This window comes from Acanthaster planci, linkage group LG04 (assembly GCF_054643075.1).
Source record: "Acanthaster planci isolate LZ-2023a linkage group LG04, COTS_SCS, whole genome shotgun sequence".
In the NCBI taxonomy this organism is placed as follows: domain Eukaryota; kingdom Metazoa; phylum Echinodermata; class Asteroidea; order Valvatida; family Acanthasteridae; genus Acanthaster; species Acanthaster planci.
In genome coordinates this window covers 10998440-11025980 of record NC_141780.1, presented here as the reverse complement: position 1 = coordinate 11025980, position 27541 = coordinate 10998440, and the positions used below count along the sequence as shown (strand labels likewise).

General features: G+C 38.2%; 1 protein-coding gene across 6 annotated transcripts in view; it reads left to right on the top strand.

Annotated features, from left to right (window-relative positions):
* met (MET proto-oncogene, receptor tyrosine kinase) overlaps window positions 1–27541 on the top strand; it is a 62120-nt gene that overhangs the window by 13886 nt on the left and 20693 nt on the right. For 4 of the 6 annotated variants that reach the window (XM_022243651.2, XM_022243653.2, XM_087135467.1 and 1 more), the window contains 9 exons: window positions 854–1197; window positions 2418–2606; window positions 6774–6923; window positions 7246–7422; window positions 18076–18227; window positions 21300–21438; window positions 22431–22567; window positions 23292–23456; window positions 24156–24270. In XM_022243651.2, coding sequence (XP_022099343.2) covers window positions 854–1197; window positions 2418–2606; window positions 6774–6923; window positions 7246–7422; window positions 18076–18227; window positions 21300–21438; window positions 22431–22567; window positions 23292–23456; window positions 24156–24270 — 1568 coding nt within the window. Of the gene's footprint in view, window positions 1–853; window positions 1198–2417; window positions 2607–4946; window positions 5211–6773; window positions 6924–7245; window positions 7423–18075; window positions 18228–21299; window positions 21439–22430; window positions 22568–23291; window positions 23457–24155; window positions 24271–27541 lie in introns of those variants that run through there. The other 2 variants (XM_022243655.2, XM_087135468.1) reach the window with 2 other exon arrangements.

The following is a 27541-nucleotide window of genomic DNA, read 5'->3' as shown; positions in this document are numbered from 1 at the left end:
TAAAAAATTGTCAAAAACAGCCTACACTAAAAACTCCTAGCTACAACCCTGTATGTCAAGTCATGGTGTACAGATACCTGTATGCACTAGGATGGTGACCGTTACAAAATTTATATTCCCTCAGAAGAAAAATCAGGAAGATAAATGCAAAATTTGATATGGCAGACAAAGAATATGATTAAAAGCATTAAAAGCTGTGATGAGAAAACTCCTAAATCAGCTGTTGCCTTCAAGGACGCCAGACATTCAGCATTTGCAGGCATCTTGTACATGTACAATGTAGCTTCCTAGCCTGGTTGTACATGTGCATAGATGTATTTAACCTTTTTATTGGGATGTAATTCATTTTGGCAATGAACAGAACCCTAGCTGTGTGCTCAATGGTGCAATTTGTTAATGAACGGAACCCTAGCTGTGCGCTCGTGACTTGTGCAGGGATATTTGAGGCCCTCAATTTTTTGGGGCGGGGGAGACTCTCAATTGGTTCAGTTAAATACTGACCAAGATGGATTATTACCAGATATTTTCCTTCTCTTATTTCTGGGAGGCATCTTGAGCAGGGGGCCTGTGCCCTCCCCCCGTCACTGTGTACCATGAACATAACCATTTCAATTCTCCGTACTAAAGACACTGTGGCTGTTCCTCATGATTTTGGGCAAGCTTTGGGGGAATTCTTATTGTTATGTTTAATGTGTAATCACATAACTTACATGTAGGGTACCAGATTTTATTCAAATTTAATTTGCAAAAAAGCTTATTGCCGCATTGAAAATTGTTTTATCAGTAATTTTTATTGTTCTAGCTGCTACCTCAGTTACAATTTTAGTGTCTGCTCAACATTTTTTACCAACAGGCTTTTACTCCTACACTGAAATGGAACTTATTTGCAATAGCCAGGCAGGAAATGTTTACAACATCTTGCGGGCGGCTTATGTTGGCAAAGCTGGTTCTAACCTGGGCTTTCCTATTGGAGAGGACATACTATTTGCCATTTTTTCACCAAGCATTTCCATGGAGTCTGAATCTGGCAGTGGTATGTTGGAGTCTGACCAACCAGGCACAGACTCAGCCTTGTGTGTATACAGCATGAGTAAAATCAACAAGCGAATCAAGAAGGGACTGCAGGAATGTTTCAATGGAGATGGAACTCAAGGATTGAGGTTCCTGTCTGACGACCGTTTATGTAATGAAGCCGTGGTAAGAAACCTGGAAATAGAAATAAAATGGATAACTTATGTGCAATATTTCAAGCCAATATGGGCTAGACACTGCATGCTCATCTGTTGGACTTACTAATGTTGCTGTTTAAAAACATTTGAATTTTAAAAACTGCAGCAAGTACATGTAATAATGTAGAGCATATCATTTGCTTCTTTTCATTTTGATTCACCACTGCTACAAAGCATCCTTATTTAATCTATGGTTATATAGTTTTGCAGACCTGCCAACATGCTGTACTCCATCCTGAAGTCAGGCATTACCACACAATAGATTAAAATTTTGAATGAAGCAAAGGTTCATTTAAATACCTTTTAATAGATTAAAATTTTGAATGAAGCAAAGGTTCATTTAAATACCTTTTAATCTATTGTATGGTAATGCCTGACCTCAGGATGGAATACAGCAACGTTGGCAGGTCTGGTTTTGACCTTGAGGGAGGGTTGGTCAGTTCGGAAAACAGGGGGAGGGTGGATTAGTATCCTGACCCAAGAAGTCACAAGGTGGTATTTTTTCTCATTTTTCTGGGGTAGAAATTTTTTAGTAGGGTTTGCAACATGAAAATAGTTGGGTTTTTCCTCAGAGCTAAAAATAATTAAGGGTACATGTACAATGGAAATGAAAATCAAAGAATTAGCTATCGACACCCTTATGTAAAACATTTGAATAAATATATCACAATGAATTTTTTACTGGACTGGACAAGTTTGTGGAGGTTCCTCGTAGCTGGCTTATTTATATCAAATGAGCAGCAGCTTTCATAAACAGACATGTTTATTAAGATGTAATTTTTTTCCTCAAGCCTTCCTCAAGCCTTTGGAAATCACTGAGTAGTCAGAACTATTAGTGAAGGACAGTTAAAAATCTGGTACAGTTGCATGTTCATTTGATCTTTGCTGTATTTTATATAGATATATCTTTTGGTCTCAGGCCTGTTATATGACTTACAATAAATTAAGAACACTCACTGAAAGTAGCCTTAGAATGTGATGTGCTCTTGTCTAGAATTTATGGTCCATTGAAGTCTATGCTTTGGTGAACATTTGTGCCACTGGTTCTTATGGGGTCAAGCCATTTTTCTTAAGGTACATTAAAACACAAATATATGTGTAGATTATTAATGTCTGCTTAAAGCTTTTAAGCTATGCCCTTTGTGAAATGCATAATGCTGTGCCTGATGTTTCTACTTTGTTCAACAGTATCGTCCAGTGGATGATGACTTTTGTGGCACTTCAGATTTGCAGCCAATAGAGGCCAGAAAGCCTGCTAGTGCAGCAGACATCTTGAGGGGTGGAGGGGCAGGAAAGTCATTTACATCTATTGCTGCTATGCCATTTGGTGATGATACTATCGCAGTAGTGGGTACCAAGGAAGGACATGTCTTAAAGGTGGGTCAAACTTGACTGTGATTAAGCCATCATGGATTTGTAAATTCTGTAACCGAAGCTTCACACTCAGTTTGTGAGTTGTCCAGGGGGTTGTCACGGTGATTTGCAAAGTGAACGTGACAGAAATTGCAGTAACTTAACAAGTGAAGGTTTCATGTCCATGCTGTGGACCTACATGTACTATGTAAAGGCACGCATTAGTGCATTCGCATGCAGTTTTAGGTTAGGTTCTGTAGGAAAACAAAATTAATACTGTTACAAGGTGATTGAAAATTTGTGCTGCATATTTGATACTGGACCAATCAAAAACCCATACATGTTCATTGTGCAAAGCAAGAACATGTTGAATTCTTAAATATGGGCATTTTATAAGGAATTATGATACCTCAGGCTGAATGAATGAGTCCCCCATCAGATTATTTTGCAATTGAAGTATTGGAAAAGGCACTCTGCACAGTTGGGGCACTTTAAACTGGCAAAGAACACCCTACAAACAGTGTGCACTTGGGGAACGTGAAGTAGCAACTCTTTGCGCTAGTACCCGGTGAACAAGATTTTAACTGCTGCTTGGAATGTGAAAATTTTGTGCACATTAATTTGGGTTGTGCATGCACTATGCTCTGCTTCTTAAACTGTACAAAATGTTAAGACTTATGCTGGTACTCAGTAATCTTCAATCTGCAAAAGCAATTCTCTTCCTCAAGTTCACACATCTTTTTTTTAAAATTTGAAGTCTCATTCGTGTATGGGTTGCAGTAAATAAGCGGCAGCCTTTTGCACATTTAATTTGAATGAATCTGGTACTGGTACACTGAATTCTTTAAATTCATGTGAACATAATAATTTGAATTCTTCATACTAAAGATAAATGCTGTTGCAATACCTCGTGATTCTGGGCAAGTTTTTGCTTAGTTACATTTACATGTACACAAAGAGACTACTTGCACTAATACACTGTTTTCAATGAAGGGCACAAAGGAACCAATCTGTTCCAGTGATCGCTATGCAAATGCTTGCCCTGATTCCCGAGGTACATATATAGCAACAGTGTCTTTAGTACGGGGAATTCGAATTGTTACGTTTATGTGCAATCAGATAACTCAGTGTACCAGATTTTATTCAAATTCAATTTGCAAAAGGGTTACTGCCACATATATCCTCATTATCTGCCTTGTGAGCGTGTGAACATGCTTGGACTTCACTGCTGAATCAGTATCTGTGTTACAAATTCTAATAAATTCAAATGTCACCTTACACGTATAACGTACATGTAATCCCCACAGACTACATGTACATACGTACATGTACATGTGCCATTTCCTGTTGCACTTTGATAGTTGCACATGTATGTGAGGAAGAAAACAGATTTTTTTGCAAGCGCTTACATTTTCTGGGCAGTGTAAAGCTTCATACTGCACAACTTGTTATGTCCCAATTCATGAAAGTATAATAGCATGTTCTTCATAAAATGGACCAAAATGCAACTCCGGATGTCATTTTTCAAAACTTCTAAAAGAGTGACTTTGATCATGTAAAATACAAATTTGCACCTTCAGATTTATAAACATGATTATATGGGGATAATTATGCATAATATGTACTGATGGTGGACATTTGGTTTGCTACCAGTGCAAATCAAATGGAGTTGAATTCATTTAAAGTTTTACGTCAAAGTGTTTACACCAGAGGACTTGATTTCAAAACTTCTCTCAACAAGTAGAATTCAGTATATTTTTTGACTGATGTATTTTAAAGCACTCAAGAAATAAAAAAAGAAAATTTAAAAAATATAAACCACAAAAAAAAGAGCACAAAATTGACGTAAAATGATGAGAAAAGTTTGGCTCTCTTCATTCTCTTACCGTTTATAATCACTCTCTCTATACCAACATATTTGCCAGCTAGGTCTTATATCTTTCGACCGCCAAATATTATCTTTAAGTTTGGCTGCATAAAAAATTTATAATGAGTACAATATGTTAGTTGTGAACGTTATATTTGACAGTATTTTGCTGACGTTTGAAAATTTTGACAGAAACTGCATGAAGTTCGAGAATGCAGAAAATGCTGTCACATGTAGCGCTCGAAAATTCCATTCACGATTTTCATTTTGCCGGTTATTTTGGTTGGTTATTACTCCGCTGAAAATAAAATTAAAATTAACAACTCTGAGCATTAGATTTTCATCATGAATCGTATTTTATGTCTCGAACGTCATTTTTTTGCCATTCCGTGGAGGGGCTCATAAATATCGAATAAAAAAGAGGGCGCACTATCTGGGTTGATGTCAAAGGTCAAACAGGCCACGATGCAGTAAAATGTTTCTCTAACATCACCGCGAGAGATTGATGGAAGCCGCAAAATCGCCACGATCGGTATTTTGGACTGCGGTTTTCGGAAATGTACTTGAAGAAAATGTGATCGGTCCAGTCGTAAAAGGATGATGGTTTGGCGGTGCTTTTTTGCATTTTTTTTTAAAAGCTTGTGTTGTACATTGATATATGGATTTTACCCGCTTTTTTTGCAGTCAATTTTTTTGACACTAATGACACAATCAAATGACGTTCGTGACTGCCGACTGCGGGACGCGATTAATTGTGAGAGGTACTTTTTAATTTCGTGATTATAGTTTTAATATGTGTAAATATTATCACGTTTCACCTCTAAATCTGTGTAAAATAACCTCAGGGATTATCACTCCTCAATAAATTCTATTGGCTCGTATTTTAACATGGAGTTCATGTCCGTCAAAAATGCTGACATTTGAGACTTTATTTAATTAACTCCAATTAAGTTGAAAGGTTGACACGGTCATCATTGTTCCAGATATCAGCCATGACTTCCCTCATTACATCAAACATTGGAAATTAATTCACTGCTGTTCACTTCAGAAAAAATGAACCCCCAAAGTTGAACATTATCTTATGGTCCATATTTTGAGGATCCTGCCTTATGCATTCACCAGGTTAACATCACATGATGATATGTATGCCTTAGTTGTAAATTATATTGAAAATCAATGTGATAAGATCTAGATGACTTCGCATTAAATTCTTGAGATCTGGTCACATTTGTTACTTATTTTTCGTACTTGTTTCTGATACCCTGCTTAGAACTTTAGCAATTTTATCAGGTACCATCTTTTAATCGTCCGAAAATAAGGACAGAATTTTCTTTCTTGGAAGTTGGAGGATTACCTTCAAGTACAACAGTTTGTATAAAACCAACTCATTCATTTTGAGACTGAAAATACCACCTACAGCATTAGCTGGAGTAATACCAAGGTCTCTTCAAGGTGGAAGCAAGAAAATATCCACTAAATTACCCTTTTTAACCCTAACTGCCCAAAACTTGCCATACTCTAACAGCAGGTTTTGTGAGGATTTGGCAGGTTTGGTACCGTACCTGAGGAACTTGTTGTTGAATTTTGTGAGACTTGGGATGAAAGGCCCAGGGAGATGGTGTTGGATTCTGTGTGAGTTGGGACACACAGGGTTCATTGTGTGCAGTGTCTGGCTTGCTGTACCAATTGTTGGACTATGCTTGATTTTGTCAGGTTTGGTACTGTTCAGTGCAAGTCATCCTATACTGCATACCATATCACTCAAACTCCAACGGGCTCATTCTGTTGGAGTTTATCAGGTTTGGTACACTAACCTGCATGTACAAGTACATAGACAAGTACATGAACCTGTTGGATTTTGTGAGGTTCAGTATGCTTTCTAGTGCAGGAGCCTAGGGGGTTAGGGTTAATATCTGCATTGAATCAGAAGTGTGACAGAAGCCATGGAATGCTACCCAGTAGATCAATTTCCCAAGCATCACTGTTTCACCTCCCAAACAATCTTTCTTTGCTTTTATTGCACAATTTTTTTCACTTACGATTGCAAAATGTCGTTTTTAACTTGAGTGGTGTGTTTACATGTCCATCAAACAAATTTGGCACATACATGTACATGTACAGTATGTGTTTCCACATGAAAATATTGAACAAAGATCATTCACAAGTTGAGCCTCAGATCCACCAATACCCCCTTTGATTGTACATGTACATGTTCCGTAATGTCATCCTCTGTGTTTTTGTTTGAAGTTGCTCTGTAGTTATATAGGCCATGGCCACATGTATATTCCATGTATTTAGAATTTTTTAATTAACTTTTGGTACAGTTTCTGTTACAGTCTCTGAGTTCATCTTCAGACTCCAACCTTCATTCAGGATTTCCATACAAGGACCTGGACTTGTCCAACAGTCCAATTCTTCCAAACATGGCCTTTGACAAAACCAGAGAGAATGTCTACGTCATGTCATCCCATGAGGTACAGATAGAATTAACAGCAATAGTTCCCAGTGAATTATACCCATCTGTGTTGTTGAAATGTCAGTTGTACATCACATCTTTCATGAATCCCCTGAAGATTGAACTCACAAGATAGGATGAGCAGCTGTGTTTCCTAGTAATTTTTTGAAACACGTTTTTGAATGGTATTTTGTCTGTATGGCAGCATATACATGTAACTAATTTTACACACATAAACTGTAATTTGTGTTGCTCATTTACGAAGAGAGTCATATCCTGTCTAAGTGGCAAAAATTCTAATAATGTAAATGCTTGACTTTTTAAAAAATCTATTTGTCCAGATTTTCAAGATTGCTGTCAATTCATGTGAGCACCATGTTGACTGCTCTGCATGCGTTGTAACCCATGATCCAAACACCTGTGGATGGTGTGGGTTTTGTTCAACAAGATCTGGTTGTTTAGAGCAAAGTGATACCTTGCCATGGCAACGAGATAGCTGCCCACCTGCAATATACAATGTAAGCAGTCTCCAAACACTCTTTGATGTTATTTGATCGAATATTTCTTCCATTATGTGTAAATTTCAGCATTGAATAGAATTAGGATACAGTGTAAGATAGCTTTCTTGCTAAAGTAACTGTGCAGTGTGCCCTAGTACATGTACATGTACATGTATGTACACGTATTATTTATGTTGATGTTTTTCACAAGAATTCTATTAACAGTGTTTCCATAAGAAAATTTGATATGTCTCATCAAAGTATAGGCCCTATGTTTCAATGAAACAATGAAATTCTTGTACATAGATCTGTCATGTTGGATTGATAGGAAGCTCAACTTACATGTAGCACTGGATGCCTACATGTACATGTACGAATATATCTGTCAGTGTAGAATCACAGTAAGCCTCACACTCACCATGTCAGTGGCTACATGTACATGCACATGTACCAGTACTGGTATGTTGACCCAGACACAGTCTGGCACAAATCCAGCGCTTAATGTATGGGAAGTGCCATTCAAAAGATTAAAGGTGGCACATCAGAATTTGTTTTTTTCAAAAAGGAGATCAAGGTTATTTTGTTGAACTACATGTATTTAATTTCCCTTATGACCTACTTCTATTGGTGTAAAAAAAAAAATCACCTCACCTATCAAAAAGTGCCGGTTTTTCCTTTTTTTTGTTTTTTCATTTTCTATCGATGTGATAACCAGGCCAAACTGACACGAAACAGTACTGGAGTGCCGTAATGCATACGACTGAATCTACTGTACAACATACACGTACATGTACCCTATAAACGCAGGTGTACTGTGTATACATGTACATACAGTTCTGTGTGCAGGCATATATTTGGTGCAGAGTGTAAACAGCATCCCCTGACCATTATGCCTGAGATTGGCTGTCAATAAAATATATTAATATTGATATATGTGTCGGTGGGACTCGTTGCAGCTGTTCCTGTGTGTGTGGAAGTGGTGACTAACAAGCTCCACCATAACTCATTTGTAGCACACATTTCATTTTTTAGCTTGAAGTAAGGTTAGTAAATTTTTGCTTTTGCTGATGGAGGGCTTCGTGACATCTGGTGCGGGGCATGCAAAGTTCTTGTGTCATGCATTCCCGTGCAGTTTTGCATTGTTTTGTATGGGTTTTCAAATAACTTTTGGACATAAACTCATCGTAATATGAGTGCAACACATGTACAATTGTCCAAAGAGGTTCTGACTTTGATACATCCTTTGATAAGACCGATCCTCAAGTTAAATCTGTGGAAATGGACTGTAGATGTGATGGGCAGGCAACAGAGAGAATCCAAATGCCTGGACATGCGATGTACATGTACTATACTGTACATGTACATGATGTATGCATGCAATGTGCATTACATACATGTACATGTATTTCTAGAACTGAAATTTTGAAAACATGCTCAGATCAGGTGGGAAGAGTCAACTCACTCTACAAACCTCGACAGTTACAATTGTGGTATATACCTTTTTCCAGTGATGTCACGATTGTGCTGGACGTATGATGTGTTGTGATGGTAATGGTGCATAGTGTTGTGATGGTAATCTACTTATTCAAGATAAACTGGTCAAGCATGCAGCGTTCGCACGTGCGCCTTACACGTGGTTGAAGCTGCCCATAGGAATATATGCAATCACCGTGGCCAAGGCGGTCCCATGTAGTGGTGTTGTTTACATTTAGTTACTTGGGTGAAAATGGTCTATACATGTACCTATTACTAGTTCATTTGGAAAGAGTTCCAGATACTGACAACACTTCATGCTTCTGTGCATAAACCTGTGAGACTTTTGTAAAAAAAAAGAACCTGTTTTCTTGGTAAATTCCTCTGAATTTTTTCAGCTATTTTTCATTATTAGGACATTTTTTCACTTCCTGATAGCTGTTATAATATTTTAAGGGAAAATTAGTGTTGTCTGTATATGTAGCTCTGTCCATTTGTTTTAACCTCTTCAGGAATTATAGACAAATATGAAGAAAAAGTAAAATTAAAATTAAGCATAGCCTAAATTGGAAGAAAAAAAATAATCGTTTTTTTTTTGTTCCACTCACACCCCTGAGAAAAGCATTAAAAAGAAACAAAAAAATGTCACCCATAAATAATTTGGGTCCTGGGCAGTTTATTTTTAGATCTGCCCTTGTACTTGTCAAACTCCTGGGTTGTCTCTGCCATTTTTGGTAAATATAAGGTTAATTGTAGATTAACTTCAAGGTGTTGAGCAAATAATATCTGTGTGTCTATATTTCTGTATGAGTATTTGCTTGATTTTTCCTCAAAAAGGCAAATTAAAGAGGGCAATTTGTTTTCTTATAAATTCTTTGACCTAAAGTTCTTTTTTCAATTGGTGTCAGCAATTTTAGAAGAGGCTCAAAATTTTCTGTACGGAAATTGTTGCCTTCATTTGGGAAGCTACTATTACCCCTGAAAAAAGTGTTTTCTGGTTTCTCCTTGCTTCAACTTCCAAAAAGTTTCAGTTGATGTCTTTAATACAACAAAAAATAACTCTTGAGACTTAAGATATTATCTAAAGCTTGCAGATATTGCTTGCATTCATAATGGTATACAAAACTTGAGGTCCAACATTTTGTTTTGCTGCATCTTTTGTAGAGGAAATGAATGTGGTTTTGCAATCTAAAAACTTCAAATAAAGTGACATTTTACAAGAAAACGAAACAAAACTAGAGGTTTTACGGTTGTTAAAATGACCGCAGGCTGTTTTGGCATATTTGAGAAAGCATTAAAAAAAATAAAACTATGGAAATATCAGAAGGAATATAAAACATTGACATTTCATGAATGTTACGTATTTCAATCTGATTGACAAGAGTGCCAAAGACTTGTTCTTCAAAACATGTACAAAACTTTTTGGGGACGATTATTAAATGTTCAAAAATGCCCTCCCCCCAAAAAATGGTTGATGGCTGAAATAAATATTGAAAAATCACTACTGAATCAAATAACGACATCATCATGACGTCATAAATTTAGCAAAATTCTTTTATCGCTGTCTTTGTTCGCTGGCACTTTGATGACGAGCAAATTTCAGGAAGTAACCAAAATGGTGACTTGAAAACATCAGGTCAATGTTCCTCTAAAGGACTCCCTTTTCAAGATATCTGCATGATTTGAACCCAATAGGATATCACCTTCAATTATTTTGTAAGGGGGTTTTGTCGATGCTTTATGTGTGTGAAAAAGTACACCAGTTACATGTATGTACTTCATGCAGCTGACTCCTATGCTTTAGTTGTCATGTCATGGACGATTCACGCTTATATCTCTTACGTTTGATTTTTTATTGAATTTGGGAGATAAAGGAAGTTTTCATTGTAACTTCTGGTCTGAATTTTCAAGCGATTCGGACAAACTTGCCACAGACATCTAATCAAAATTCATTTTTTGGAATTTTTAACCTGTCACCAGAGGGGGCTCGACAATTAGGTGACGTCATCAGTAGATGCTTTGGAGAATACTATACCCAATAGACTAACACCGTTGAAAACAACTTGATACCTATTACTACTTTTAAACAATAAGACCGGTTTCGACTGGAAGGAAGGGTCACGTGATTTGACCCACAGGAGATGAATTGAAGACCCAATTTTATCTTGGCACTTTCTGCAAACAGAATTTTGCGGGAGGCCACGGTTGATTATATTTGGATTTTTACAACATAAACATAATATGTAAATATTCAAAGTTTAATAATAAATCAATTGGTGACATCATCATGACATATTTTTTAAAGTATTATCTTTGCCTTAAGGTCTGTGCTTGGTGTAACTTTGACGAGGATCAAAGATAAGTTACCCAAATGGTGCCTCGAAAATGGGTACAAAGTCAATGAGCTGAAATGAATATTAAAAAAATCAATAATAAGTCACTTGATGACGTCATCATGACGTCATGTTTCTAGACACATCTATACACAAAGGTCCTTCATTGATGTAAATTTGATGAAGATCCAAAGCTGCTAAGAGATCAAAGTCAGTGGTGGAAGAAATGTGTACAAAACAAAGGGGATTGGGGTCAGAAGAAAAACAAGAATCTAGAGGAATGTGGTTGTGAACAAGCACTGAGCTGTTTCGGAATTTTTTGTTATCTTTATTTTGTTGGAAAACAGATCAAACTGACTGTTAGGGAAAATGTGTTTGAAATTCTCACAGCAATTCCCAGGCGAAGCACTGTACCGGTAAAATCAACAAAAGTGCAAAGCGAAAAATGTGTACGAACCCTATAAATCAATCTGAAACTTTAACCTCATGTCACGTGGCTCCTGATGATGTCACCGTGACAATTTTATTTTGACAGCCCCACGTGTTGTTGGACTACCTGTGCTACCAACACAAAGTCACTGAGATGTATGAGTGGACCAGTCTTTGACGTTAGAAGAAACAAAACCTATGGAGAAAAACTGTAGCTTTAAAGTCATGTCACGTATTTGCGTTAATACTGAAAACAAATTCTGAAATATTAGTTGATATTCGGATTCATGGGTGTATTTGTAATTGAACGAAGACAAAAAAATATGATTTTTCTTTTGTTCTCATAGTAATTCTCAGCCGAAGTTCAGGACTACCCTCAATAAGATCGATAATATTGCGTAGTAAAAACGTGTACAAAACCTATGGGGAAAAGTGCAGCTTTAATCTCATGTCACGTGAGGTCTGATGATGTTATTTTGAGGATTTTTTTTTGGGAGCCTCTCTCCTTGTGAGGGACTTCTAGTGTACAAAGTCAAGGGGCTGAAAAAATATTGAAAAATTAATACTAAATAACATGATGACATCAACATGACGTCATTTACTTACAATAATTCTTGTATCAGGGTCTTTGTTGGCTATTACTTTGATAGAGATCAAACATTGCGAAGGTTTGAAAAAAGTGGCTTGAAAACGTGTACAAAGTCAATGGAAAAAATGAAATGTTCAAAATCCAAAAAGAAATCACGTGATGATGTTATCACAAATTTCTTTTAGGACAATCCTTGGATGATTGCCAAAAGGTCTGCCAAGTTTGAAGTCAATCAGATTTAGTAAACTGCCAAAGTCAACTAGTGGAAGAAAACGTGTACAAACCCTATGGGGAAAAAGTCTGAAAAAGGTAAAGAAAAAACGAGAGCTTCTATATCTGTTTGCAATAGAACATAGGGCTTTTTCGCTTTTCATTAAAAAAGCCATTCTTGTGATTGAATATCTGGAAAGTTTCATCCCGCTGGGACATATACTTTTGGAGTTATAAAGCTTTAAAGGATACACCTTAAATATCACATGACTTGTCTACTGATGACGTCATCATTCCATGAGGTCAATTTTCGTGTATCTCACATCGCCTTCCAGATACCTGCTAACTTTCAACATGCTGTTCTATGTCCTTTTGGAGATACCGGGCCTTAAAGAGTGCACATTTATTGTCATGTGACTTGTCTCCTGGTGACGTCATTATCAGGCAGGGTCAATATACCTCTAAAGCACTCCCTTTTCAAGAAATCTGCAAGATTTGAAGTTGATTAGACATGTACTTCAGGAGATGTAGGGCCTTGAAGTGTGCACCTTGAATGTCACGTGACTTGTCTCCTGATAGTGTCATCATCACATGAGGTCAAAACTTGTCTAAAGCACTCCCTTTTTAAGATATGTGCAAGATTTGAACCCGATCAGACATGTACTTCAGGAGATGTGGGGGCCTTAAAGAGTGCACCTTTAATGTTACGTGACTTGTCTCCTGATGACGTCATTTGTCCCTTTTGGCATTCCATACAATGCGATCTGCTCTCGGCAGCATGTGGTCGGCATATTGCCAAGTTCCGAGTATGTGCCCTACGCACTGTGCGCCGTCTATGTGGCAGGCAGATATTGTGCGTCCACACACACACAGTAGCATATGCACAGCATGCGAATTGGATTTTCGAGTTGGCAATTTATATTTAGAGGGGGTTTTTGTCGGCGGTGCTTCATGTGTATGAAAAGGTACATCAGTTATGCACTTCATTCAGCTGACTCCAATGTTTAAGATGTCATCTCATGCACAATTCACGCTTATACAGTATCTCTTTCGCTTGATTTTTTACCAAATTTGGAAGAATAAAAGAAGTTTTTATTGTAACTTCCAGTCTGATGACGTCATCAGCCCCAAACCTCACACTCGTGTTGACTGGGTAAGGATGATCATCTACATTAATTTTCAGGTGATTCGAACAAACTTTGCCTCAGACATCTATTCAAAAGTCATTTTTAGGAATTTTTAACCTGTCGCTAGAGGGCGCTCAATAATTAAGTGATGTCATCCGTAGATAATTTGAAGAATACTATACCCCGACAGACTAACATTGTTGAAAACAACTTGATACCTATTACGATTTTTCAAAAATAGACCACTTCCGGTTTCGAAGGGAAGGAAGGGTCACGTGATTTGACCCATATGAGATGAATTCAAGACCACATTTTATCCTGCCTCTTGCTGCAAACAGAATGTTGCGGGAGTCCATGGTTGTTTTATATGGATTTTTATAAATTTAACAGAGTATTTAGATATTCAATATTAAATAATAAATCACTTGATGATGTCATCATGACGTAAATATTTTAGTATTATCTTCGTTTTATAGTCATTGCTTGCTGTAACTTTGACGACGATCTACGATTACTGAAGTTCCAAAATAGTGCCTTGAAAACGTGTACAAAGTAAATGGGTTGTAATAAATATTTAAAAATCAATAATGTATCAGTTGATGTTGTCATCATGACGCCATGCTTCACGGCACATCTTTGCAGTAGGGTCTTTGCTTGAGGCAACTTTGATGAAGATTGACCCTTGCAAAGAGACTAAAGTGCCATGAAAAAAAAACAGAGTAAAAAAGCATGAGCACAAGAAGAAAAAGAAGAAGAAGAAGAAAAATAAAAAGAATCTTGATAAAAAGAATGCCTTTTTTGCAGTTTGCGAAAAAGCCCCCCAAAATTAAAGCTGATCTGTCTGTTTGCCAACAGACCTGAGGGCTTTTTCGGATCCTTTTGTATACATGTATTTGAACTACGGCATCATCACATCAAGTCATTTTTTGTATATAACACCTCTCTTTTTAGTTATCTGCAAAGTTTAAACCAGATAGAACATGTACTTTAGGAGATATTGGGCTTTAAACCGTGCACCTTTAATGTCGCGTGAGTCATCTCCTGATGACGTTATCACCACATAAGGTCAATATTCCTCTAGAACATTCCCTTTCCAAGATACCGGTATCTGCAAGATTTGAACCCAATCGGACAGCTAGTTCAGGAGATATATGGCTTAAATATTGCACATTAAATATCACATGACTTGTCTCCTGATGACGTCATCATCACATGACGTCAATTTTCCTCCAAAGCCCTCACTTTTGAAGTTATCTGCAAGATTTAAAACCGATTGGACATATGCTTCAGGAGATATAGGCCATAAAGAGTGTGCCTTTAATGTCACACAACTTTTCTTCTGATGACATTGTCATCACATAAGGTCAAAATTCCTCTAAAGTGCTCTCTTTTTAAGATATGTGCGAAATTTGAACCCAATCGGACATGTACTTCAGGAAATATAGGGCCTTGAAGAGTGCTTTTTCCGTTGACATGGATCTGTAAACTCCCCCTTATTTGCATTATCATAAATATGCATTGCTACTCTAAAAAAATAAATCTTTGATATTCAACGTAACAATAATTGACTGCACATTTCAGATTTTCTGTGTACAAAATTTCAGAAAGAGAGTGCAGGACCGCTGTCGATGACATCTGTTGCACTATCCTTGACATTTTGGCGCAAAAAATGAATTTTTCTTTTTGTAACTGTGACTTGAAAATTGTCGTTCTCTATGATAAACACTCCAAAACCACTCTCAACTTCAATTGGCATATACCATGTGAGATCTGTAAGTTAAGGGCCAGGTAGTGTCATTGACTTCATCACCCGTCGTGCATGGGGTTCACTACTTAATACGTCCCCATGCAGATCAAATGTCAGCCATATTTTTTAAGCAAAGAGTATAATCCATGCAAAATTAATAACATTTGACATTTTCATAATGTGTTATGAAAATAGCGTTATATTGGTATTGGACAAAATACGATGTCGACAGTGACTACCTCAGTATATGATTTGAATAATATTCTACCCGAGTGAATCTAATGGAATATTCAAAATTTAATAATAAATCACTTGATGACATCATCATGACGTAACTATTTACGTACAATCTTCGATTTATGAGGAATACTTGGTGTAACTTTCATGACAATCAAATATGTAATAGCTAAGTTACCAAAATAGTGCCTGTAAAAGGTGTACAAAATCAATGGGCTGAAATAAATGTTGAAAAATCAATAATAAATCACTTGATGACGTCATCATGACATCATTGTTCTATGCACATCTTTGAACTGAGGTCCTTCAATGATGTAAGTTTGATGAAGATCCAAAGTTGCAAAAGGACCAAAGTCAGTGGCAGAAGAAACGTGCACAAAACACATGGGCTTTAGGTCAGAAGAGAAAGAAGAAGAAGGAAGAAAAAAAAACAGAACGCAAAATTGCAAAAAAGCCCCCCAAAAAACACAGAACAAAAACAATGCCTTTTTCGCAAAATGCAAAAAAGCAAAAAAAAAAAGAAAAAAAATTTTAACCCAAAACAAACGCTGTTCCGGTTCTTGCTAAAAAATGAAGTTTTTGTCTGTCTTAAAAACAGAGCAAAGGGCTTTTTCACATTTTCTTTTTTTCTTAAGAAACAGGCATTCCTTCATTTCGGATAGTTCCACATTTGGATTCTCACTTCTTACTCAAGCATCTACATGTATTCTAGAGTTCCAACCGTCTCCCACCATTTTTGGTGACCTCATTATAACAATATTCACAATTTTTTAATATATCAATATTCAAAACCTTTCGGACATTAGGAGATACAACGAATTAAAGTTTGCACCCTTTATGTCATGTCACCTTGTCTATAACTCTTCCCATTCTAGCTATCTACTAAATATTAGCCCAATCAGACATGTAGTTCACGAGATATAGGGCTGTAAAGAATGTACCTTTAATACCACGTGGCTAATCACATGATGAAGTCCTTACAACATCAGGTCAATGTTTGTCTAAAACTCTTCTTTTCAAGAGATCCGCAAGGTTTGAAACTAATCAAATATGTACTTCACGAGATATAGTGCTTTGAAGAGTGCACCTTTAATGTCACATGACATGTTTTCTACATGTCATTAGCACATCAATTCATTATTCGTCCGAAGGCCTCCCCTTTCAAGAAAAATGCAAGGTTTGAACCCAATCGGACAAGTGCTTTACAAAATACATTGGTTGAAATCTAATCTCATGTCATGTGACCTCTGATGGTGTTGTGACGCCGCACATGTTCTGGGACCGTCTTTACGTGCTGTAGTATGAGTGTGCACAAACAGAAATGAGTTAGATTGACCAGCGTCTAGAAGTGTGCCTGTTGAAAAAAGTGTACAAAACCTAAAAATAAAATATTCAAAAATCACTATAAAAAAAGGTGACAAAGTGATCATGACGTCATCCATTTTCAATAAATCTTGCATCAGGGTCTTTGTTGGCGATCACTTTGTCAACAATCAAACATCGCAAAGTTACCAAATTTTGGCTCAAAAATGCATACAAAGTCAATGGGCCATAAACTCGTTTGTAGAACTAGACCACGGTGCATGGCAGCAACATGTGCTCAGAAATCAACTTCCTTGGTAGAAGCACTGCTCCTTTAAGTTCATGTCACGTGAGTTGCACTTAAACTCAACAATACTTATGAAATATTACTTCATATTCGGACTCTTAGGCATATTTCAAACTGAATTACAGAGCGTAAAGCACACAGTTTCTCTTTCGTTCTCATTTTTAGCCCAAGTGAAGGACTACTCGTTCACTGGTGTTCAGTAAAACAAATTTGTACAAAACCTATGGGGAAAAATTAAATATTAAAAAATATAAAATAAGGAAATGACGTCATCATGACTTTGGCAATGATTTTGCATAAGGGTCTTTGCCGGCTGTAACTTTGATGACAACTGAATATCGTCAAGTGACGTCATCATGACTTTGGCAATGATTTTGCCTAAGGGTCTTTGCCGGCTGTAACTTTGATGACAACTGAATATCGCCAAGTACCCAAAATCGTGCCTCGAAAACGTGTACAAAGTCAATGGGGTTGAAATAAATATTGAAAAATTAATAATAAATCCATTGATGACGTCATCATGATGTCATTGTTCTGCGCACAACTTTGGACAAGGGTCCTTCATTGATGTAAGTTTGATGAAGATCCAATGTTGCTGAGGGACTAAAGTGGGTGATGGAAGAAATGTGTACAAAACAAAGGGGATTTGGGGAAGAAGAAGAAGACGACGACATGCAAAAAAGCAAAACAAAAACACGGAACAGAAGTAATGCCTTTTTTGCAACTTGCGAAAAAGCCAAATAAGACACTTTAAGAAAAACAACAGCTGTTTCGGCTGACTTGCCGAAACAGTTAAACCTGATATCATGAAAACCTAGAGCATTATATTAGCTGGTGAATTTAACACAAGACTGATCCTGGTAAAATGGGCAGAGTTTTCCGTGATAGCAGTCTTTAATGGAGATAATTTCTTGCAGGTGGTACCCTTAGCTGGCCCATTAGAGGGTGGTACACGAGTGACAATAACAGGTGATAATTTAGGGCTTACTGCAGCAGGCAGCCATCCCCCTGAAGTTAATGTAGCTGGGCAGCCATGCGCTGTCATGCAGCAACTGAGTGAGATTTCCAGGTAATGGTTTCTAACATCAGCATCTCTTACATCCAGTCAGTCATCTGCATCGTTTGCTAACCAAAACACTGCCATCTCATGTTTCAAATTTCTGGAGAGATAAAAAATCGAACTGCAAAAGTTGTCTGCTTATTTTAACAGTATCTGTCATATTTACTAATGGTTACCGCTCTTCAGAAGATCCATCGCTTTCAGTTGTGACACAAGACTCAGACTGGACTTGGCACGACCTAATCATGCTTCAAAAAGCTTCTATTCAATAGGGTCACATTTACCAAGGATGCTTGGAGAATATCGGATGAGTTTTCCCAAATAAATATTGCTCTTCCACTTAAAAGTATGAAACATTAATTGCTTCTTCTAGGAGCAACATCAGGTTTGAATCCTACTATTTAGGAAGTTTAGCTGGTTTTTTAAAACTTCTTAAGGCAAAAAACAAAAGACCAAGGAGGCAATTGCCCTGTAATATCAGTTCAAGGACTGATGAATCTTTCTTAACTACAGTCATTTGCAAAAGCTTAAGACCACCTGGAATTTTATTGGTATTTCTGTCACTGGGCCTGCATAACATTGTCTCATTGAGTGATTACTTAACATGATTTTACAGTGGTGCATAACATCAGTGTAGTGCTATATACCCATTTGAATGAAACCTTTTGCAAAGGCAGGTCTTGTATGACATGTTTTCTGTAAGGCAGCTTGGGTAAAAAAAAGCAAGTCTGAGTAATCAGACACTGAATATTAAACTCTTAACATTTAAAATCATGGAAATGTAGTCAAAAATGCTCAACCAAGGTACTAAGGTTACACATTGAAAATAAACATAATTTGCCATGATTGATTGGTTTAAGTTTGGTTTTCCTTCAGGTTAATGCATTTTCTATGGGTGGTCCTAAACTTTTGCAAGTGACTGTAAATGACTCGCCAAGAATCTGAAATTATTCTTCAGGTTTCATTTTTAACATTAAGATGTGACCTAAACAATCAACCTATTGAGTTGCAAGAGATTTGACCTTAAAGAAATGTGTTGGATAATGAAAGCAACTTCAAACAGTTGATGTGTTCAACCTGCACAACATTCTTCAGCATGTCAAACTGAGGCTAGCATCTCAATAACTAATGTCTACAAAATAATCTGGACTCCGTTTTTGTTTCTTCATGCATTTGTTAATTTCGTCCTTTCATTTGTTCGTGCGTTTGTCCATTTGCTTGTTTATTCTGGTTCAGACATCAACTGCAGACTTGCCATTCTTAACCAGACGATTTCTTGTTCAATCTAAAAAACTCTGAAATTGAGTTTCAAGTTACTCTTTTTCAAGTAGAAATGAGTGGAGGCTTTGACTCCGGCTGAAATTACATCCAGCATGATAATCCTAATACATTCCATTGGCTATTAGAAGTGAAATCACTATCTATGCTACGTCTCTTTGAACAATAGACTTGTAACTGAAGTGATCAGGAATCATAGCTCATTTGTACAGTTTAGAATGGCCAACATGCCAGTTAGATTGCTTAATCTAGAAACTGCAAATGGTTTTGTCAGTGTTGTATTCAAGTCCATCACAAGTCCCTGAAAGTCTCTGTAACAGCGCATTCCCACTTGAATTGGGAAAAGGTGGATCTTGATCCAGCATTTTAGTGTGATCGTTATCTTACCGCAACGAAACCCCAAGTCGCGTTCCCACTAGCACTTGATCCACGTTTTCGGATGGAAATGTCGAGCCCAAAAGGTCACTGAGTTCGGTATTGCGCATGTGCTAGCTTGCTGAGCGCGTGGTCTGTGGCAGTGTGGCGTGTTGGGGGGCATGCCTGTGACCCTGCGGGTTTTGGGTGCGGAGTTCTACTGACGTGACGACCTTGAATCGGACCGAATGTTCAGCCTAGTACGTTGTCTCTTCAAACTTCCGTTTTTTGATACTCTGTCACAAGCTGTGGGCTTTACGCTAACAAGGAATTAGTTTTTGATGGAAAGCAAGTGAAATTACACAAATGACAAAGGTTAAGAAACAAACAAATGCGCAACGAAAATTGTGAAAGGGCAAGGCATGCATCGCGGCATGCATGCATTGGCATGCGTGGTGACACATTTTACTAGCCCGTAGTTCAGCGGTTGTTTATTGTGCATGCTTTGCACATTAAAAATTTCACATGAGCTACATGCCAAAAAACGTATTTCTTGGTTCATCAGACCGCAAAAGTTTCGCACCACTCGTGCACGGACGGATGTTGACAGGTCAAATTGCCGGATCAGATCCACCTTTTGCATTCCCATCTGATCGTGATCCGCCAATTGCAGGATCTGATCCACCAATTGGGGGATCTCTATCCTGCTCCAGAGGAGGATCAGGAAAGGTGGATCTGATCCTGATCCACCTTATGACAGTTAGCATTCCCACTACACACAATTGCCGGATCTGATCCACCAATTGGGGGATTTCATCCGGCAATTTGGCAAAAGGTGGATCATGAATTGGTGGATCAAGTGGGAATGGGCTGTTAGTCCATCACAAGTCCCTGCAAGTCTCTGTAAGTCCATCACAAGTCATTCATTCTTGAGCCAATTCACAGGCTATTCAAGTGAGCTGTGACAAAAGCATTCTTTTGTCATTGTTCACCCTGGTTCTTATGACTGGCCCTGTGAAGGGACTTGTGACTGGACTTGTGATGACTCAAATGCAACACCGGGTTTTGTTCTTTATTAACATTCTATTTTCCAAACTCATCTTTCGTATTTCTCCTTTTATATTTGCATACATTGCTCTACTGACCCTTAATCATTAACTCCCATTTTTGTGGCACCACAAATTGTCATACCAGTAGCTCTGTTAAAATGGACTGTTGAAACACCGTACCACTATAGTACAGTGACAAAACAGACATTCCATTTACTGTACACTGCTCTTTCCTTGATACACATTTGTACATTTACCTCATAACTCTTAAGGCTTGACCCACACTTTAGTATAAAGTGTGTGTGTGGTAAAACAAATATGCAGTGCTATGTAATTGGAAAGAATTAGAATTTTTTTTCTTGTGAAAATAATAATGCTCATAACTGTATCTTTGTTTCAGGATTGTGTGCATCACATCTGTTGTATCTTCACCCGTGACTGGACCTATTGTTGCTAAGGTGGAGCTCTATGGTGATAATCTGTCTTATAAAGTGAATGGAACTGTTTCTACAGAGAAACATATTAACTTCACGTATGTGGTAAGCTGCTTCTGAAAAATAGAAGATTGTCTTTATTTGTTTTCCCCACTGCACTTGACAACTCAATAAAAATTGCATTTTATTGATATAACAGCTTAAGTGTTTTTTTCATGTTAGACTGGAAAACTGAAAGATGTTTATGTACTGTATGCTTGTGGTAAGCATTTTCATGGATTTTAAAATGGAACGGTTCCCCTCATTTGCTTTTTCAAAGAAAGAAGAAATATATACACGAATGCAGATATACGTAGGTTAAACTTTTCCTGCATTATTTAAACATCCAAAATATATTTATGTGCTGTTGTGACATATTCATTACCCATGCTAACATTAGTGATCTTTGAATGTGCAGTGAAACAAGGAACAGTATAGCACAATTGAGTTGTTTTTTGAACTTGGGAGAATTTATAAGAATAACATTTTAATAAACCACAGCAGCAAAAATGTAGTAGGGCCATCAAAATGAGCATTATTGGTTATGCGTAACAAAGTTGTTTAACAAGTTGACCAAGAAACTATATGATCTAGTCTAGTCAAAGGAAAAACGAGAGCCAGAAAACTTATATCTATTTACTGGAGTAAATGCTAGTGAATAATTTTTTTCTTCAGATTACAGCTAACCTCAACTGTTGAGTAAAATTTTTTAAAAAGTGTAACAAAAGAAGTTGCAATAGAAGAAAGTTGAAACAAAAAGGGATAGCCTACATAGTAGGTGATGAGACAAATTTGAGAATATTGTAAAGCTTATTTGTAGAAAATGGCCCTTTGGAATTATTAAGTCATTAAGTATGCCTTACAAGACTCACATATGGAGAATGTTATCATCTAACAGCTCAGCACAGTTCTAAAAATTGTAACAAGGCCCTGTTCCCTTTGTCCAAGTTCGGAGACCCCGGCCACACATATAAAGCATACGTGTCCGGATCCAGAATCCCCGGCAGGAAGTGGTTAATCAAACTTCAAGCTGCTATCACATTTCATTTTCTCCTCAGGATCCTGTCATTACAAACATTAAGCCCAGGTATGGCAGGCAGTCTGGAGGGACGATACTTACCATCACTGGTAGTGGAATGAATGCTGGAAATGACATCAGTGTTACAGTATTAGGAAGAGCTTGTTATGTTAAGAGGTTGGCATCTGTCCAAATTTGATCATACATGTACCAAGTGAAGTACAATTCGAGTTTGAGCCCAGAGGCCACAAGAACTTCAGACTCTTATCGATTTCTGCTGTACCTGCAGCTCAGCTCAGACTGTCACCCTTTTTTGCTCTGCTAGGCTCAGACTCGCTCAGACTTAGACTCTGTGAATCATTTTACAAAATCATGTAATGTCCTGTCACATCTGGCTGGGGAAAATTTCTTTTGTACCACACTAGGCTTTTCAATATTTATAAGAAATATAACTTCATATCCTCAATGCACACCACTTGTTGTTTGAGAAATATTGACTCATGTACTCTTTTCTTTTACCAAGCATCATTCATCGAAAAACTGTTATCCTCCCAGCTTATAACATGCATACCTGTGATGTGATGGCCATTGTCTTAAGATATATATAATGAGTCTTTGATAGTGCGTGTGTCCCATGCAGTTGCACATAATACCAAACGTTGGATTCCACTGAAGAAATAGAAGAAATGTCTTCAAAATACATGCACATTTTAATCCCAACAGTAATGCATCATCACTTCTACCAGTACTTGACGACATGTTCAACTGTTGCCTTAATTATGATATCAATTTAGAGTGTGGAAATTAGTGCTGGAAAATATGTTCAACCACCTTGGCTGCTTACACCTTGAAAAGGCAGTAACATTCTGTGTAAATTCATTTTCCATCTTCACCACCACAGTGCCAATATGACCACACTGATATGTGCTACTACATCCTCCACTGTCACTGAAAGCGGGAAAGTTGAAGTAAGAATTGATGGCATCATCAGGTCCAGCCATCAACAGTTTACCTATGTCAGTGATCCCACATTGCGTACATTCACACCTAACAAGGCAGTGGTTAAGTAAGTTGACCAGTCCGTCAAATCATGCAGATAGAGTTTATCGTATCGGTTCTTTTTGAGGTAAATGTTATTACACAGTGCCTACCAATTTAAGTTACATTTTGGTGAGCAAAATACAACCCCTGAAGAACGGCTTGTTATAGTATATCTCATCTTTCAGAGATAAATATCAAAGGGTTTTACGTTGGTGATCAGGAGACTCAGGTCTGTACCTGTGATGGAATTCCTTAGAATAGCATTAGGGTATGAATCCGTCACTTTTGGCATACACTATATTGTAGGGATCTTCAAACACAAGTTATAATCTGAATATCCATCGAAGTAAGGAGCCAAAAATAAACCGTAGAAATAAAAAGAAAAACCTTATTTGTTTAAAACACATTTAATAGGCATAAGGAGGATAACTTGTCACCTAAAATTTCATTTTCTGTAAAACAAAAAAACTTGGTTTTTGTTTATTTTTCTGCAGCCTGTGGCTCATTTTATTTCATTTGGCCAGTAAACCTTACATTTACCTTTTCTTTATTCAAGCAATAATTTGCCCTGTCATTGATTCATATGTGGATTGAGTTTCAAAAATGCAGTTTCTTTGAATGGCTTACAATGCCTTGAAAAGTGACTTTAGTTCTGGGACATAATATGTTCAATAGTGACTTGATTGGAAAATAATTCATTTTTCCTTCTCTTTTCTATGCTAAGTGGTGGACAAACAGTTTCAGTCTTTGGAAAGAATTTGAATTTTGTGCAAGTTGCCAAGATGAAGATTACTATAAGAAGGGAAGATACATCAGTGGAAGCACCTGAATACTCAGTGGTATGTATATTCATAAAACCACGATGGAAATTGGAGTTTACACTAGTCAACTTGATCTCATGTGTTTATAGTCCTGATTTGCATGGGATTGCTGGATAGGGTAGGTAACAGCTGTGCAGAAATACTGAGGAACAAACTGTTTGAAAAATCCTTCAAAAAGTCTTAATAGGAACTAATTGTGCTGTAAGTTGAAAGAATTTGAAGGTTTCAGTTTTTGTTCCGTCTGACACCAAACATTTGTAACATGTGATATCACAAAGGAACTTTTTTTTTCATTTGAAAAATGTTCATAGATGCCCTCTTTCGGTAGCCTATAAATTAATTGGTCTAAACAGTCATTACATATGCAAATTTCCTATGCGTGTATTATTCATTCGCTGAAAAGATTTGATCACCTGTGATGCACCCTGACCTCCCACAATGCAGCTTAGCCTTATTGCCATGGTCGTCCTTCTTTTCTCAGCACTGTAACATAATGGACATGTCTTTCAAGGCATCTTCGATTTATTGAGGTTCCATTTTCGCTACACGGTTCTGTGTTGAGTTGATCACCTTTCCTTCCTTTGTAAATAAAATATTTATTTATTTATTTATTTTATCCATTTATTTGTAAGAGTGTTCTATTCGTGTATATTTTTCTATATTCTCTACTGGTCCCTCTGTCCGTGATTCTGCAGTTCCCACTAAACTCGACAGGTAATGCACCCCAGGCGTTTCACCTCCCTCGATCTCCTCTGCTGCCTCTACCGTCGTGTTGCCCACCACCGGAAAAGGCAAGCGCTTCTCATCTTCCTCAAATTATTCGACCTGTGGCTTGAATGTCGACCTTCCAGTCCATCAATGAAGTTCCGACCTCCATCGCTTGCCGCCTTGGCATTAGACCGCCATCAGCCTCCACCGCCACGAACTTGTTTCTGGCGGACCAGGCCCTTCCCCCTCTCTGGTTGCGAGACATTGTAACATCAGGCAGGGTTCCAATCTGGAATTGCACCAGCCAGTGTACTCCCTCGGAAGGAGGCACTACCCTGTCCCCAACTGGGCACCCAGCATTGTCTTCTGAAAAGAACAAAGTTGGTTCCATCAGCGCCTCACTCCGTCTGATTGCTGCCTGCCATTAGCCGCTTCGCCGGAGGAAAACATCAGCCATGCATTGTTTCAATGACATAGCATTACTGGAATCTTCCAGGCCAATTTTTCCAAAACTCCCGATTCTAGTCTCAAGCCTGAACTTGGCACGCATCTGAGTCTGCTCCTGCCTGACAGTCCTCCTCTCAACTACCAGCTAATCTACGGGTACCCCCGCCTCTTGACTAAAGAATGGCCCTACTTCAGTCAAAGCAAAGTCACCGTGTCTTTGGTTGAAGATGACGCCGATTTTATGGATGTCCTCACCGCCTATGACATATTCCAGATTCCAGATCCTCCGTCAGCCTCCCTTCCGAAGGAAGACACCGACCACGCCCGTGCAAGTCAACCGACCGCTCCATGTCTTGCTACGGGTCTCCCATTCGTGAAGTAGGCTCTTCACCTTAGCGGACCGCTGCCCTTGTAAGGCTGGATGACATCTCCTTTTCGCCTTCCCTTTTTCTAGGGCCTTCAAGCAGAACGTTTTGAAGACAACTACTCTGTTGAATACAGTGGAACACTGTTATAACGGGGTCCTTGGAACAAATTCCTTATGTTTTCAGTTATGGAAAATAAATGAATTTTAAAAAAAAAGAAATTCTTTGTCATAAATATGACCTTGTATTATAGATTATAAATATTATAAATGCTTGTCCTGTCTGTCTCTGATTATACATGTATTGTGAGAGCCCTTCGGGTGGCCTCCTCAATGAACATGAGCATTTTCCAGGCAGCCGTTACATCCAAATGCGACCTAGCTAGCCTCTGACATATCTACGTCGTGAGTATCCAGACATAATCCACACGGTAGTACTTGCTGGGCCAACTTCCTGGATCGTTGCCCTGGTGAATACGCCATCGGACACGGACCCAATCCCGAGTCTCCGTCACAGCCTTCTGGAGCTACTCTGGCTACCATTGGTAGGCCTGCCCAGGCCACGGAGAAGTGAGTCTACGCTTTACCTGGTGATCTCTAATGACTGCTACAAGTCCAAACCTACCGGCATTTGAGATTGTGTTACTAGGCACCAAGACAGGAATGAACAAATAATGTTTTCCAGGCAGTTTTCCTAAATTTTTCAGTTCTGTCATGGTAAATTTGTCATCTTGACGGAAATCTACCGCTGCGCCTCTCCAGTCTGCGTCCCTAGACATCCAATCCTAACATTCTGATTTTTACACAAGGGGCCCTGTGGGAGTAATGTTGTGAATCTATTTCCACTGCTTCTCACGATGTACAACCCTGTAATCAGCAGAACGACCATTTGGTGGCCCCCCCTGGCCCCTTCACACGTGGTTCCATGTGAGCACCGATTCTGCCGTGCGGCCCTGCCACAATGCACACTGTCCTAACGTGCTCACTTCCAAGTGGGCGTGTCCAAAATCTGTGTACTTGTTTTGTAGTGATAGTTTCGCAGGTTTTCTCTTCTGATATTAATGTTCAGTGTGATCGAAACAAAGAGAGAGAATTCTGTCAGACCCTATTCATTTCTGAAATGAATACTTTGTTAGTGCTTAGCATGACTTTGGACATCGAAATGGTTTTGTTTTGTTTTTTGTCCGCGTAGATTTTCCATGAGTGGAGATTACTAGCAAGTCAAGGTCAACATGTATTCTTCACAGAGTGAGTTGCTATGGATGCTCATTCTATTATTCATATCGCAAACGTCATGCGACTGACTCCTCTACGCCAGCCATTTATTTTCCACGCATGTGTGAAAATGATCAAAGTTTTCTGCCGCAGTTGGGGCGCCGGCGGCCATGCTGGGTAAGGAAAATGGCATACCTTCAATTTGACATGAACATCTTCGAAACATGAAGTCTTTGTGTCGGTCTCTGACCTATTTCATTTCTTTCCTTCTTACTGAGGTAAATTCCTTTGAAAGGAAAGGAGATCTTCTTTCCACCCAGACATCACTACAGTCATGCTAGAGACTCTGAATGACAGTGTCATCTCCGTCTTTGAGTATTGCGGCTTTCTTGCCTCTTTTTTTTTCACACTGCCAACCAAAGGCAAATTAATGGAAAGGACAAGGGATCATGCAGTTGACCTGCAGATGATCCGCATGGCAGGGTCCAGTGACGCAGTGGCGGACACATTCTCCCTGGGATGATAGAACAGCCTTGCGTCTATCTCTTCGCTTCC